The 13,499-nt window shown below is 43.6% G+C and overlaps 2 protein-coding genes across 2 annotated transcripts in view; one reads left to right on the forward strand and one right to left on the reverse strand.

Annotated features, from left to right (window-relative positions):
- Nucleotides 1–1,660: 1,660 nt before the first annotated feature.
- myl1 (myosin, light chain 1, alkali; skeletal, fast) lies at nt 1,661–7,478 on the forward strand. The gene is made up of 6 exons (XM_063213452.1): nt 1,661–1,880; nt 3,095–3,122; nt 4,575–4,718; nt 5,242–5,415; nt 5,845–5,922; nt 6,890–7,478. Exons 1-6 carry the CDS (start codon nt 1,746–1,748, stop codon nt 6,916–6,918), a joined length of 588 nt encoding a protein of 195 aa, XP_063069522.1. The 5' UTR covers nt 1,661–1,745; the 3' UTR covers nt 6,919–7,478.
- Nucleotides 7,479–10,508: 3,030 nt separating this feature from the next.
- Nucleotides 10,509–13,499, reverse strand: part of map2 (microtubule-associated protein 2) — a 48,696-nt gene continuing 45,705 nt past the window's right edge. Inside the window, exons 12-14 of the mRNA XM_063213445.1 lie at nt 13,355–13,436; nt 12,474–12,586; nt 10,509–10,932 (exon numbers count right to left, since the gene is read on the reverse strand). Of these exons, the coding sequence (XP_063069515.1) occupies nt 10,726–10,932; nt 12,474–12,586; nt 13,355–13,436 (402 nt within the window). The 3' untranslated portion in view covers nt 10,509–10,725. The remainder of the gene's footprint in view (nt 10,933–12,473; nt 12,587–13,354; nt 13,437–13,499) is intronic.

Consider the following 13,499-nt stretch of genomic DNA (forward strand, 5'->3'; position numbering starts at 1 on the left):
GTATGGGGGTATTGGACTTGGATTGTCCAGCAGGGTGAAGTCTGGTAAAACCATTAAACCTTCATGTGGGGTTATGGCCAGTGGGACAGGTGCAGGTCAGGGAAGGTGCTTCTGGAAGGCAAGGGTGAGCTTTGATGACAGCTGACACGAATGTAATTTTCTCTGGCTGAACCTCTGTTGGAAGGGGATGGGGTCAGAGGAAGAAGAAGGGGGTGGGGAGGTCAGAGAGAGAGAGAGAGAGAGAGAGAGAGAGAGAGAGAGAGAGAGAGAGAGAGAGAGAGACACAGAGAGAGAGAGAGACAGAGAGAGAGAGAGAGAGAGAGAGAGAGAGAGAGAGAGAGAGAGAGAGAGAGAGAGAGAAATGTCTCGTCTCCAGTCCCCCTTCTTTATCCACCCTGGTTGGCGGGGCGGGGCAGAGGCCAGTACGACATATTTAGAAAAGAGGAAGGAGTCAAAGCCTGCTCCAGTCACCCTGTGTGGTAACAGGCATTGGCAGCTGATACCCTGGGAATTCAGAGCCAGAAGAAACTGTGGTGACATACAGTACCACTGGGGGCTTTGGCTGGGCCAGGGACAAAGACATCTGAAAGGGCCCCAACCCCAATACATACGTAATGTAATGAGGATTCAATTCTGCCCCCCCTCTCTGCCGGGGACCGGGACAAGTGACCCCTTTGCCTCCCGGCTTCCCTGGTCACACACATGGAATGACGGTCACATTCACCACCACATCCTTGGTCTTTTGCGTCTTTTAGGTGAAGATGGCAAAGGAACAATTATTTCAGTATCAATGTACCAAGCTGCCAACGGCTTTTTTAATACAGTATGACGTCAGAAGTCTCAGTGGAAGGCCTTGAACAACATGACCAGCTGCTGCCACACAAACACATTTTAATATTCTGAGCAATAGATCAGGGAACTTTAGTGATGGTTAAAACTAAGGGATCAATGACAGAGACCGTTAGAAGTGACCCGCCAGCAGGATTGTTCGTGCGTAAAACGGAACATGGAGATTTTCCGTGCGTAAAACGAATGGAAAGCATCCCCAATAAACAAGTTACCTATGACAATTAAGTCAATTAAGTAGGCTACTATGATACACTTTTTCATTCTAACGTAGGGATATTAATCAAGTGATTATTGTTATCAAACGATTGCGTTATGGAAGAGAGATTATCGGTTCTTGTTTAGGGGTGATTATGCGTAAAACCAAACGGATGGCAAACATTCCACAAACATTGTACCCCATGGCAAAGGGTAGTCTAATCTTGAGAAAACAAGGCTTAGAGTAATTTTCGTTTTTCTGTATGGCTGTTTATTGTGGTTATTGTTGCTTTATTGATATCATGTTTTGCTGAAGGACCTATGCAGTTATTGCTACTACAGAAATTTCTAGGAACTCGCTGCAGGATGGGTTTCCACTTGATGACCCAAAACAACCCTAGCACGATTTCCTGTGTTACTCTATTTTCTTCCTCTTGCTCTAAATAAACAAGCACTGACGCGCTCCTTATGAATGTTGCGGGGTCGTCCCCAACTCCTTGTAAAGAAGGCGCGACCACCCCTTCTGAAACGCCGTCCTATCAGGTCAGTCGAGCAGCCCGGTGCTCCTCAGCAGTGTAATGTATACTCATATATATAAACTTCGGCTCTTCCCGCAAGCGCTCTGAGTCCTCTAAGTAGTGATCTACTCAGTGTCACCGTCCTCCACCTGGAAACTGTGGTGAAACAAATCAGTTGCAAAAATGGCACCCAAGAAGGACGCTAAGCCCGCCGCCAAGGCAGCCCCCGCAGCAAAGAAGGAGGAGCCAAAGCCCGCCGAGCCCGCACCTGAGCCACCCAAGCCCGCAGCACCCACAGTCGACCTGTCCGCTGTCAAGGTAAACAAAAATGGCGTTTTGTATTAACTCCAGTCTGCGTGCGCCGACGAAGTACTCTTGAAAGTGGAACAACGTTGACTAATAGTGACAATCATAGTGGCTCTGGACATATAATGGACTTGCTACCCTTGAAACTGGAAAAACTGGATCAATAAAATAGCTGATGGGATAGATAGTCTATTGACCTGTAAATGACGTTTAACATTCTTAGCTTCAAGGCACCGTAAGCTACCTTCTGATGGGATTGACACCCACTGCAGACTAAAGGTGTAGACCTACTTTGCAAGCTGAAAGTGTTTGTTGCCGCTTGTAGTCTACCTGAGAATAAACGCAGAAGGCCTCTGCGATTGAATCAGTACCACGGATAGCGCCAGGGTAGCCTATGTTAGTTCACTGTGGGTATTTTTCACCTTACTGAATCACATCTGGCCAGTAAGTTACTGACTTGAGTGAGAGTGCTACTGTAAATGACAGGTAGACTAAGATGGAACCGTGCGTAACCAAATGTGGAGTTGGCTATCACGTCTAAACATGGAACCCATATGCTCAAATTACTGTCTTTTAAGCAGCTGTGGGTCTAAATTTGGACACTTGCAAGGAGTCCAAGGCGTAGCTTTACCTCTGTTCCTAGACGTATAATGCATACCATGTCTTTGTGTGTCATTATTGTAAAATGGTTATTTACCAAATTCCAGGGTGGTTTTGAATCTGTTTTGCGGACTGCTTGAAAAAAGTAAATGTATGATGTACACTGAATGATGTCAGATAACTTACAGTAGATTTGTCCCCATGTGTTTATAATGATCACAACAGAGTAATGTCTGCCACTTAACGTACCTTCTCATTGTTATTACTTATAAACTGGCATCTTGGTAGTTACAGTATGGTTTATTTTAAATGCCAAAATCATGCTATATCTCTTTGGCATTAAATAACACAGGGAAGGGGCCTGTTACTGGCCGTGCTTTTGATATAGGCCTACTGTGATTTTAATCAATGATGAAAAAAAGAATGTAACTGTATTAAAATGTCATATTTAAACCACATTAGATTGTGTGCCAGACAAATTGCCAAGGAAATATCTGTCGGGCGCACTGTTACAGCACATACTGTGTGTTGACAATCAAAAAAGTTGGCCTTTAGGTAAAAGAAGGGGTTGTTTTATAGTGAGCCATCACTCATTTTTTTAAATGTTGCTTTCTTCCTTGCCATAGCTTGACTTCACCCCAGACCAGATTGAGGGTAAGTATCTCTCTACATACCACATATCACATATCAATATATACAAATCTTTCTAGATATAACAATATATAAAATATGATGTAAGTACATAAAGACTCCATTTAGAGCAGTGTAGGATAGGAAAATTTGTGAACTGACAAAACTTTAATGAAATGTAAAAAAAAGAAAGAAAGAAAGAAAGAATGAGCCAATGAACACATTGATGTCTACAGAATGAATCAATTAGTGAACGTCAAAAATAATGAACAAGTGATTAGGGATAGGCTAACATATCGAACTTCTACCCAGTTACCATTGGAGTAAGCTGATTGGCTATGAAAAGTGCTAATTGTATAATTTTATGAAATATCAAATAAGGAATTTGCTCAAAAGCACAAGCCAATCCGAATACTTAAATTGATAGTTTCTGGGAAGAATCTTTCATCATAAGACATTCGTGATAATCAGAATTCTGATGAAGAAAGGCATCTAGTACATCCCCTCAGTGTCAAATGCCAGAAGTGTTGCAGGATTAACTTATATTGTGTAGGAAAGGTCAAACAATTTGACACATCCTTCGAGGTAGTCCTTCCGCCATTGGCTGGCGGGGTCGTAAGTGACGTGAAAGAATGTGTTGGTGGACCAATGGGGGGCCAGGTAGTCAGCGTGCTGTGTGAAGGGGGGGTGCGGGTTACACTGTAGTCAGCATTCTTAGAGTTGACATGGGGCAGACACAGCCCAGGGCAGCCTATATATGGCTGGGGGAGTATTCTTGGGGAGGGTATCGATTGCCTAGAGAGGCTTTAAATGCCTCCTGGGCTGTGAGCGGCGGACAGCAGCTGGTCCCACACGGAAATCACATAAAGCAACTAATCTTTCATTAGAGCTCTTTCCATTCAGACCACTGCAGCTGAAAGAGCCCATAGAAATAGCAGCACTCCCCCCCTTGTTATCGCACGTCGGGGGACTGCAACGCCTTTGCGGCATGTGCCCAGCCGTTTGTTGTAATTGGTGTGGTCGGATGAGTGACGCGTGCAGCATCGAGGTCATCGTTCATCATTAACCTGTGTAGCAGGTCTCGCGTGACTCCCAAGAGTCAGGCATGACTCATCTGTGGGGAGGAACACATGACATGCTGTGCTCTTGAGTTTGATTAGATCTAGTTGAACGATACAACAGCTGTATAAACCTACAGGCTTATATTCCCACTTTGATCACTAAAAAGTTACTAAAAATAGCTGTTCATGTGTTGATATGAATGATATCCGCTACCCCATTCCATGTTCTGCTTTCTGATCTTTACAAGAACCTTGTTTTATGAAATATGTAATGAAACAAACTAAAATCGGGGCTCGACCTATGGCAGGGTTGGGGGGTGTACTGAGGTAGCCTATTTTTTTTTACCAATGAAGAATACAAAGTCTGAAATAAAAGTGTAAACTAAAACTCCCTTCTCCATTCCTGTGACTATAGACTTCAGGGAGGCCTTCAGTCTGTTCGACAGGCTCGGTGACAACAAAGTGGCCTACAACCAGATCGCTGACATCATGCGTGCCCTGGGACAGAACCCCACCAACAAGGAGGTCAAGCTCATCCTGTCCGACCCATCCCCAGAAGGTGCAAAAAATACACAAACTCCCACTGCCTTTTCTCAGTTGCTCTTTCTTTTGCTCTAGGAAGTTAAGTTTAATTTCACATTGGGTACGGTTATGATACTGTTGTCAAAGTCACATTTTGTATAGCGATATTTCATTAATTTGTTATGGCTTGCCCTCATACCTTTATTGCACAGTGTCCTTGAAAGGCGCTTTAATTATAATATGTATTATGGTTGTTATTATTACAAAACTGATGAGGTTGTTTTCAATGTTGGGTATGAAGGACGCTATTTTTATTATATCGGGGAACCCTTTTCCTGTACAGATAGTATAGACAATTTACCTATATTTTTGAAAGCGTTGTCCATTCATAAGCCTTGTTTACAGTTGATGGATGGAAAATGCATGAACACGTCAAGAGCAAAACATCACAACAGGATATTGAACATCAGTAATTTCCAGTACTTCCTGAATTCACTTGTGATGAAATTGTGTTAAATATTTGTAGTGTGTATATATAATCAGTGGAAATGTCCTTTCAGACATGGAGAAGAAGAGGATTGAGTTCGAGCAGTTCCTTCCCATGCTCCAGACAGTGATCAACAACCCCAACAAGGCTGGCTTTGAGGACTACGTTGAGGGTCTGCGCGTCTTTGACAAGGAGGGCAACGGCACAGTCATGGGTGCTGAGCTGCGCATCGTGCTCTCAACACTGGGTAAGGGACAAAAACAAACAGGAAATCGGAGTGCTTCTGGGTCTTCACATTGTTTTCTTGGTGCTCATCAGTGTAGTAGGGGCTCTCAAACTTGACCCAGAGAAAATTTGAGGCACTCAAGGTTACAATTTTTTACTTTTGATTTGTCTATAATGCCTACGCATTTCGGTCCTTATGACCTTATTCAGGGCGTATCGTGGGTAAGGGATCTCAAAGAAAAGTCTTGTGAATGCCTGTCATATTTTACTCTGTGAATTCAACATGTAGAGAGAGTGCAGGACCAACTATAGAATAATAATTTGACTCTTTAACATATTGAGCTAATAGTGTCAAATGTACTGTTTACTGTTGACTTGATTTTCAACAGGTTAGTGTCTTTAATGGCTTCAAAAAAAGTGACTAATTTGAGACACCCCTTGTTCTCCTCAGGTGAGAAGATGAACGAGAAGGAGATTGATGCCCTCATGGCAGGACAGGAGGATGAGAATGGCTGTGTCAACTATGAGAGTAAGTACTGTGTATCTGCGTAGCGTGTCGACCCCATCATGAAGAGGTCACACTTATGGTCACACTGTTTCAGTGGTAGCAAGGTGACTGGAGTCTACATCAGTGATGGGCAAAATGGATTCATCAGTTACAGGCTTGTACGAAATTCCGAATGGAATGAATTTCAATTATGCCATAATACGAAGTTATGCCATAATACGAACACTGGGTGGTGTCATTACCTTGAATTTCTTTGAATTTAATCTACACCACCCATTGAAAGTACATAGAACACCACCACCTAGTGTTCGTATTATGGCATTACTTTGAATTTAAATTCTTTCAATTCGGAATTTTGTACAAGCCTGTTACAAACCAGTTCCACATATTCCAATATTCCATCCATATACACTTTTTACCTGTCCAATTTAGCTGCTTGAATGATCACCTGTTGAAATGGACGGATAAAACAAGATCATATGGAATATGTGGCCCTGAGTTGTAACTAATGAATACATTTTGCCTGTCACTGGTCTGCATAACCAGTGTATCATACTGTATCATAAGGATGACAAGACCCAAGTCAGGAACATTAATGACACATTGATCCTTCTGTTTGCTGTCAGTTATAATGTGTTATAAAAAAATAATATTAGTTTTTTTTGGGGTGTCATGACACCCAACTCGACATCTCAATTTGACTTTCCAAAAATGGAATGACATTATGTCAGCAGTCATAATAAACATCAACAGTGTGTCATTAATATTCCTGACATCTGTCATGTCATCCTTATGTCAGCTACGTAAAACCTTTCTGTAGATCCCTTCAAATAAAGTGTTGCCAGTACTTTTGTCACTTTGGGTGTTTTATTACATCTTAAAGCTAAACTCTTTTGATGTATTTTATGTCATCTTGCATTCTGAGGTTTGCGTGAGGCTATTTATTAGTAACAACCCCCCCCCCCACCCCCCTTTCTCCTCTCCACAGCTTTCATCAAGCACATCATGTCTGTGTAAGATCTCTCATGCACAGCACACATGGTGCGGAAGCTGAAGTATTTCTGCCGACCCCATGGTGTCAGGACATCCACACAGCTGTTTCCAACTCCACCTGGGAAACGGATTATAAAAAGGACTATGGGATGTCATTCCTAAAAAAAAAATCCTGTTCTTGATGTCACATTCTGTTATTTTTCCACGTTTTTTTCTTTCCTCTCCTTCTTTTTTTGTCCGTTCGTGGACGCCACCCATTTATTTTTCATCCGATGATTCGTGTTGTGATGCTCCTTCCTCTCTGTCAAGGCGTGTCTCTCCACAGTGGGTGGCTAGTGAGTGTTGGGCGGGGGTGGGGGTGGGGGTGAGGGGGCTGTTTGACCGACTGTCATGCAGGAGCGGGGACCGGCACCTCCCCTCGGCTCCCCGCGCTCCAGACTGGTGCTACGGATACGGAGGTCCTACGACTATAAACCCACACGGCTGTGGACGACCCGTTTGAAAAAGTTTCCCCTTCCCCCTAAGTCTTAATTTATTTTTCACCTCTGTCATTTCACATAATAAACTTTTCACAAAGTATCCCAGTCCTGTGTCTGTCTGATCTTCAGTTTGGCATGATGGAAATTTAACTTACTGGGCAGCTCGTGAGGTTATTGAGCTGTTTCCACCTGGCAGGATATTTTTAAATGTGCATATTTTTTTTTCTCCTGGTTACATTGGTTTTGGCCTTCCGTTTCCACGTGAGCAGATTTTTACATATCAAAATGTTTTCACATATCAAAAATCCTGCTTTAAAAATATCCCGGTTTGGGGGTGTGTAAAATGCACCTGTTACAATGGAGTTTTTATTTGTATCCCCATGTTGCGTTTCAACCTAAACAGGAGGGAAAAAAACCCACATATAAAAATATCCTGCCACGTGGAAACAGCAGCTGAGAAAGAATACAATTAAATGCTGTGACATGAAAGCAGCACATGAAGATGGTTTCTTTTTACGTAGCAATTAAAATGTTAAATGGCATAAATAAATAACGGCGTTTCTGGAAATTGAAGTGTTTTCTACTTTTTTATTTTCATTTATTGTCATAATCATATGAGCATTTGTAATTGGTATCATATCAACAAGAGAAAAACAGCAAACATCTACGTGACTTTTAAATACATTTACAGTTGCTGTGGGGGAGTGGGTACGGTAGGTGGATGGGTGGGCTGGACATAGAGGGGATATAGGGAAAGGGCTTGGGGGTGCAGAGAAAACACAGAAGCCAACGAACAACAGGGGATCCAGAGGGTGTGGAATACCACAAAAAACGGGAGAGAGAGAGAGAGAGAGAGAGAGAGAGAGAGAGAGAGAGAGAGAGAACAAAAAGAGAGAGAACAAATGAAATTAAAAATATTTAAAACTGTAGCACTTCATGAAACAGTAGCAAGAGAGATGAATGAGTTTCCCTTTTTTATGTATGCTTTTTTTCAAATGTTGTCTTTTATAGATTTTTTTCATACATTTTAGTTTTTACCTTTTTATCCAGCACAGAAAAAAAAGAAACTTAAAGCATCCAAATGTGACGCGGTTGAAACACACAGGGGTCTCTGTAACACAACACCAGTACCCGGAGTTAGCTGTACCCCCCGACACTTCTCATCACTCTTGTTCTAAATAATGACCATCGGCTTTCGTCAGAAAAAGAAAGGTTACTCAGACCACTACAGGGTTCATTCTCAGCTGACCAAGGGCGGGGGGGCCTAGGGGCTGAGAAATGTGTCAAGGACGCCCAATAGTCTCTGTGATGTTGGTCTGACGCATTGTGTGTAGGGTTTCCGTAGACCCCCTTAAAGGTCACCCACCCACCCGGTAGAGGCTGTGTGTGTGTGTGTGTGTGTGTGTGTGTGTGTGTGTGTGTGTGTGTGTGTGTGTGTGTGTGTGTGTGTGTGTGTGTGTGTGTGTGTGTGTGTGTGTGTGTGTGTGTGTGACAGACCCCCAGCTCAAACAGAGCAATGAGAGTATAACACAAGTATGTAACATACAGTTAAATGTGTACAGTCGCTAGAGCCAGAACCATTTCTGGAAAGACAGACGGTGAAAGAGAGATAGAAAGAAAAAAAAGAAGAGAGAGAGAGCCTTGGAGGGGCAACCATTGTAGTCGACTGAGGTAATTGACAAGCATAAACATTGCCACTAGTATCTACAAAATATGTGAAATGCTCTTTTTCTTAATCCAATGATTGAGGGAATTACCTACTAAAATTCTTTTGAAGATACAAAATAGCCTCCTTTTTCATATGAGAATTGATCCATGCTCATCATACCATAATCTCATCTCTTTTTTTTGCAGTGATGCAATTTTACAAGTATAAGTGATGTTTCCAGTGATTGCTTATTTTTAAAACTTGATTGAAATTGATGAGGAGCTGGTATATTTATACACATGTAGTATATAGCTATAGTTTTATAACATACTGGAGGAAAACATGACCATGATTTGATTGCTTCAGGGGAGGGGATGTGTGTGTGTGTGTGTGTGTGTTTTATTTTCTTTTTTTCCAAGTCCATGCACTGACCAAGCAAATGAATGCAAGCCGCATGGAATGGCCACATCCGTTCCAGTCCGTTGTATTAAAAAGGCTGTTCCCAAAGCTGACCAGAAGTCGGCCCACTCCTGTTCCTGATCCTACACCTAACTACTTTGTGCAAACAGCTACAGCTGATCTAGGATCAGAGCTCCAGGCGACTATCTGTACACACCATTAAAAAAGTCAAACGGGAAACATAAAAGAGGAAAAACACTGGTACTTTTCTATTAATCTACCTCGGAAATCGAAAACAAAAAGTAAAATTGACAAAACTGTATCACGGTGTCTTGTTTTTTTTTCCTTAGTATTTTTTGCCCCTTTCCTTTGTTTCCATTTTCGTTGAGTGTTCTGTTTCCTTAAATAGAGTCACTACAGTTCCAGTAGGTGGATGTGCACGGAGCGGAGAGGAGCGGAGCAGGGAGGATGGAGGTGAGGAGGGACAGGACCCATCCTCCAAATACTGGAGAGGGACTCATGGCTGAGGATGGGTTGCTAAGCAGAGAGAGAGAGAGAGAGAGAGAGAGAGAGAGAGAGAGAGAGAGAGAGAGAGAGGGAGATGGAGACAGACAGAGAAGGTTAGAGAGAGAGAGCAAGTGTAAGAGAGAACGATTGTGAGACAAAGAAAGAAAGATAGAAAGAAAGAAAGAAAGAAAGACAGAAAAAAAAGAAAGAAAGAAAGGAAGACAGAAAGAAAGGGAGAAAAGATCGAGAGACAAAAAGGAAGAGTGAAAATTAAGCAATGAAAGAGAGACAGAGTGAGAGAATGTCATAGAGAAAGAGAGTGAAAGAGAGAGGCAGAGAGAGAGAGATAGAGAGAGAGGGAAGGAGAGCGCAGCTAATGGGGATCAAGTGTATGCATGTGTGATGCGGTAGCGTCTGCCATGAGGAGCTGACTGGGTGTGTACAGTATGTGTGTGTGAGGGAATGGGGACCTCATCTGTCGAGGGGACCAGGAAAGGGAAGGTGCTCTCAGCCCACATGCCCTGTCTGGCCAGGGTAGGAGCTCTTCTGTAGGGGGCGAGAGAGGTGTGAGAGAGGGGTGAGAGAGAGGAGGGAGAGAGAAGGGGGGAGAGAGAGGAGGTTGAGAGAAGGGGGGCGAGAGGGGGGGAAGAGGGATGAGCTCACAGGCCCTGCTTGGCTATGGTGGGAGTTCTTCCGTAGGTGGGCAAGAGGGGGGTGAGAGAGGGGTGAGCTCATAGGCCCTGCTCATCTGTAGGGGTGCGAGAGGGGTGAGAGAGGGGTGCGTGAAGGGGGACGAGCTCACAGGCCCTGCTTGGCCAGCGCGGCGGTGACGTCCTCGGCCAGCGTGGCCAGCTGCGGGGACTCCAGGAGGTTGATGCTGCCCGAGGATGACATGTGGCTGTGGCGGTGCGGGGACGTGCCATCCGGGGACTGGCTGACGATCTCCGCCCCGTGGTCCACCCGCGCCTTGGCCGTGTCGCGGAAGGAGAGCCGGTGGCTCTCGATCTGTTGGCGTGGAAAGGGGGGTGGGGATGAAGGGGGACGGCCCAAGGGAAGGGGGGTGACGGGGTGACGGGGTGATGGAGTAAACGTGTGAACACGTAAAATTTGTAGGGTTCATTCAACACTAATGCCTCTTTTCCACTGGTTCTTTTTCGGTCGGCCTACAGCTCGTCACAGCACCACTCGGTCGCTAGTTTTTGCTTTACGATTGAGCTATGTAGTGCCTATTCGAAAAGCAAAAAGTGGCAGCAGGGTTGCTCTGTGTCGAGCTGTAGGCCCACCAGAAAACCACTAGTGGAAAAGAGGCATTAGAGAGTTAAATTTAATAATGTTGTCTTAATGTTGGTCTCACTCCCTAAGTATTGATTTAATGTGTGTGCAAGGTACATTTTGCAGTGTTAACTCAACACATAGAGAGTTGAATTTAATACTCATATCGTTGGTGCTCTGTAAGGGATTAATTAACAGACATTCTCAAGTCAATTTTGTAGTGTTAGTTCAACACCTTCTGTACTGGTAGATTTGATCCTACTGTACCTGTACAGTTGCACTGTGTAGGATGGTGGCCAGAGTAAGTATTGCCATTATACTGCTTATTGAAACTGTGCTGCCTTTGCCAAATTCTATCTTTGCATGAATACTGTATTTACTAAATAATAAACTGATATACAGTATACTAGTCTGACCAAAGTAAAGTAAGTTTTGCCGCTAAAAATGTCTACTTCTGGAAACTCAAAATGGCGGATAAGATACACCTTTTCATGTATGAAAAGTGCCATTTTCCCAGTCATAATGCATATTGAGAATTTGATGGTAGTGGTTAAGATTTCAAGAAAAAAGATGCCATTTATGAATGGGCAGCATGAATTCTGGAAAGAAACTAAAACTTTTACACAGTGCACCTTTAAGTGTTGATTTAACATTGCAAATGGTACTGTGTGTACACTACAGTAAGATAACCCAGTTGCATGGACCACAAGGGTGCTTTTAATAGACCTGATGAAATTCTGACACAGTACCACCATGCATCATACTCAAGTACCATATGGCAACTTACTGTAGATCCATGTCACCCCTCTCTACTGAAGACGTCAGCAGTGTTTCCAGAAACATGCCTACCGTCACACTTTCCCATGGTACCGATGTACAACTTACGCTGGCATGACGCTGGCATGACGCTGGCATGACTTACGCTGGCATGTTTGCCACTTACTGTACGTGTTGGCATGTTTCCTTCACAGGTGCCTCTTGCCTCTTACCCCAAGGGTACCGTATGTTATGATGTATTATATTATGATATCGTATCATATTGTATCTATCATACTGTATCATGTGTATGTCATGGGTCCTTCTTACTGGGCGTAGCTCAGAAGTCATGATACGTTACGATAAAATACTTTATGGTATTATATCTGTCACTGGTGCATCTCTCTGTCGCTGCAGCTGGCATGCCAACACAGCACAAAATCTAAAAGCTACTACTACATCAGATAGGCTTACATCTACTCAGATGCCCACCGACCGTGCAGTGTCAGGTTACCCACCAGTACTGCGCCTCCTCCGGGTGTATGATGGGCATTATCAAGGGAGCCCACCTTAGGCTGGGCCTTGTCTTTGAAGTCCAGCTTCACATTCTCAATGCGCACATGTCCACCTCCTGGGGGAGGGCAGGGGTAGGTGGTGGTGGTGGTGGGGGGAGCAGCGTGCCAAGGACAGCAATAGGAGAGAGGGAGAAAGAGAGAGAGATGGAGATTAGTTCTCGTTCTTTACCCTCGACATGCCAACATACCAACAGACTTTTGAAGACTGCTGTCTTCAAATGTGAGTCAGTTTCATTAAAAATATCAATTCATGATGGAATTTAATGTATAGTATGTGAACTGCCTACACATTCATGTTTGTATATGGCTTATTTAAATATTTAAACAGTGGCATAAACCAGTGTTTCCCAACCAGGGGTACGTGTACCACTAGGGGTACGCGAGCACACCTCAGGGGGTACGCGGAAAAATGTAATAATAGCAAATTTATTGAGTGTAGTCACATTGGGATAGAGGAACAGAGCATGTGTGAGGGCGACGGGGGTACTCATCATATGACAAAATGGCTTAGGGGGTACGCAGGACAAAAAAGGTTGGGAAACACTGACATAAACTATAACTATGTGCAGCTCCAAAATAGTTTAAGGTGCTGAGGATATTCCAGAACTATGACTAAGGAAATACTATATGCTAACATTCTGCACTGAAGTCATGCATCAGCGCACCATTCATAAAAAAAGAAAACCTCAAAAGAGGTTATTACACCATATGTCCAGCAGGTGGAGCTGTAGGTCTGGACAGCAGAGGCTGATGCATGAAGGTCCTGCAGTTTGTAGGACCTCTGCCAAAATACGTTGCAGAGATGAAGAGAACATGCTGCCTACCTGGTCGGTGGCGAATGTTGTCCAGTGAACCACACTTGGAAGTGACGTGACTTAAGTCAAGTTTCTTGGACTGGATATGGACCTGTGAACGATAATACCCTGAGAGCATGAGAGATCCTGAGAAACAAAACAAAAAAACAGTCGC

This window comes from Engraulis encrasicolus, chromosome 13, assembly GCF_034702125.1.
Source record: "Engraulis encrasicolus isolate BLACKSEA-1 chromosome 13, IST_EnEncr_1.0, whole genome shotgun sequence".
NCBI classification, from domain to species: Eukaryota; Metazoa; Chordata; class Actinopteri; order Clupeiformes; family Engraulidae; genus Engraulis; species Engraulis encrasicolus.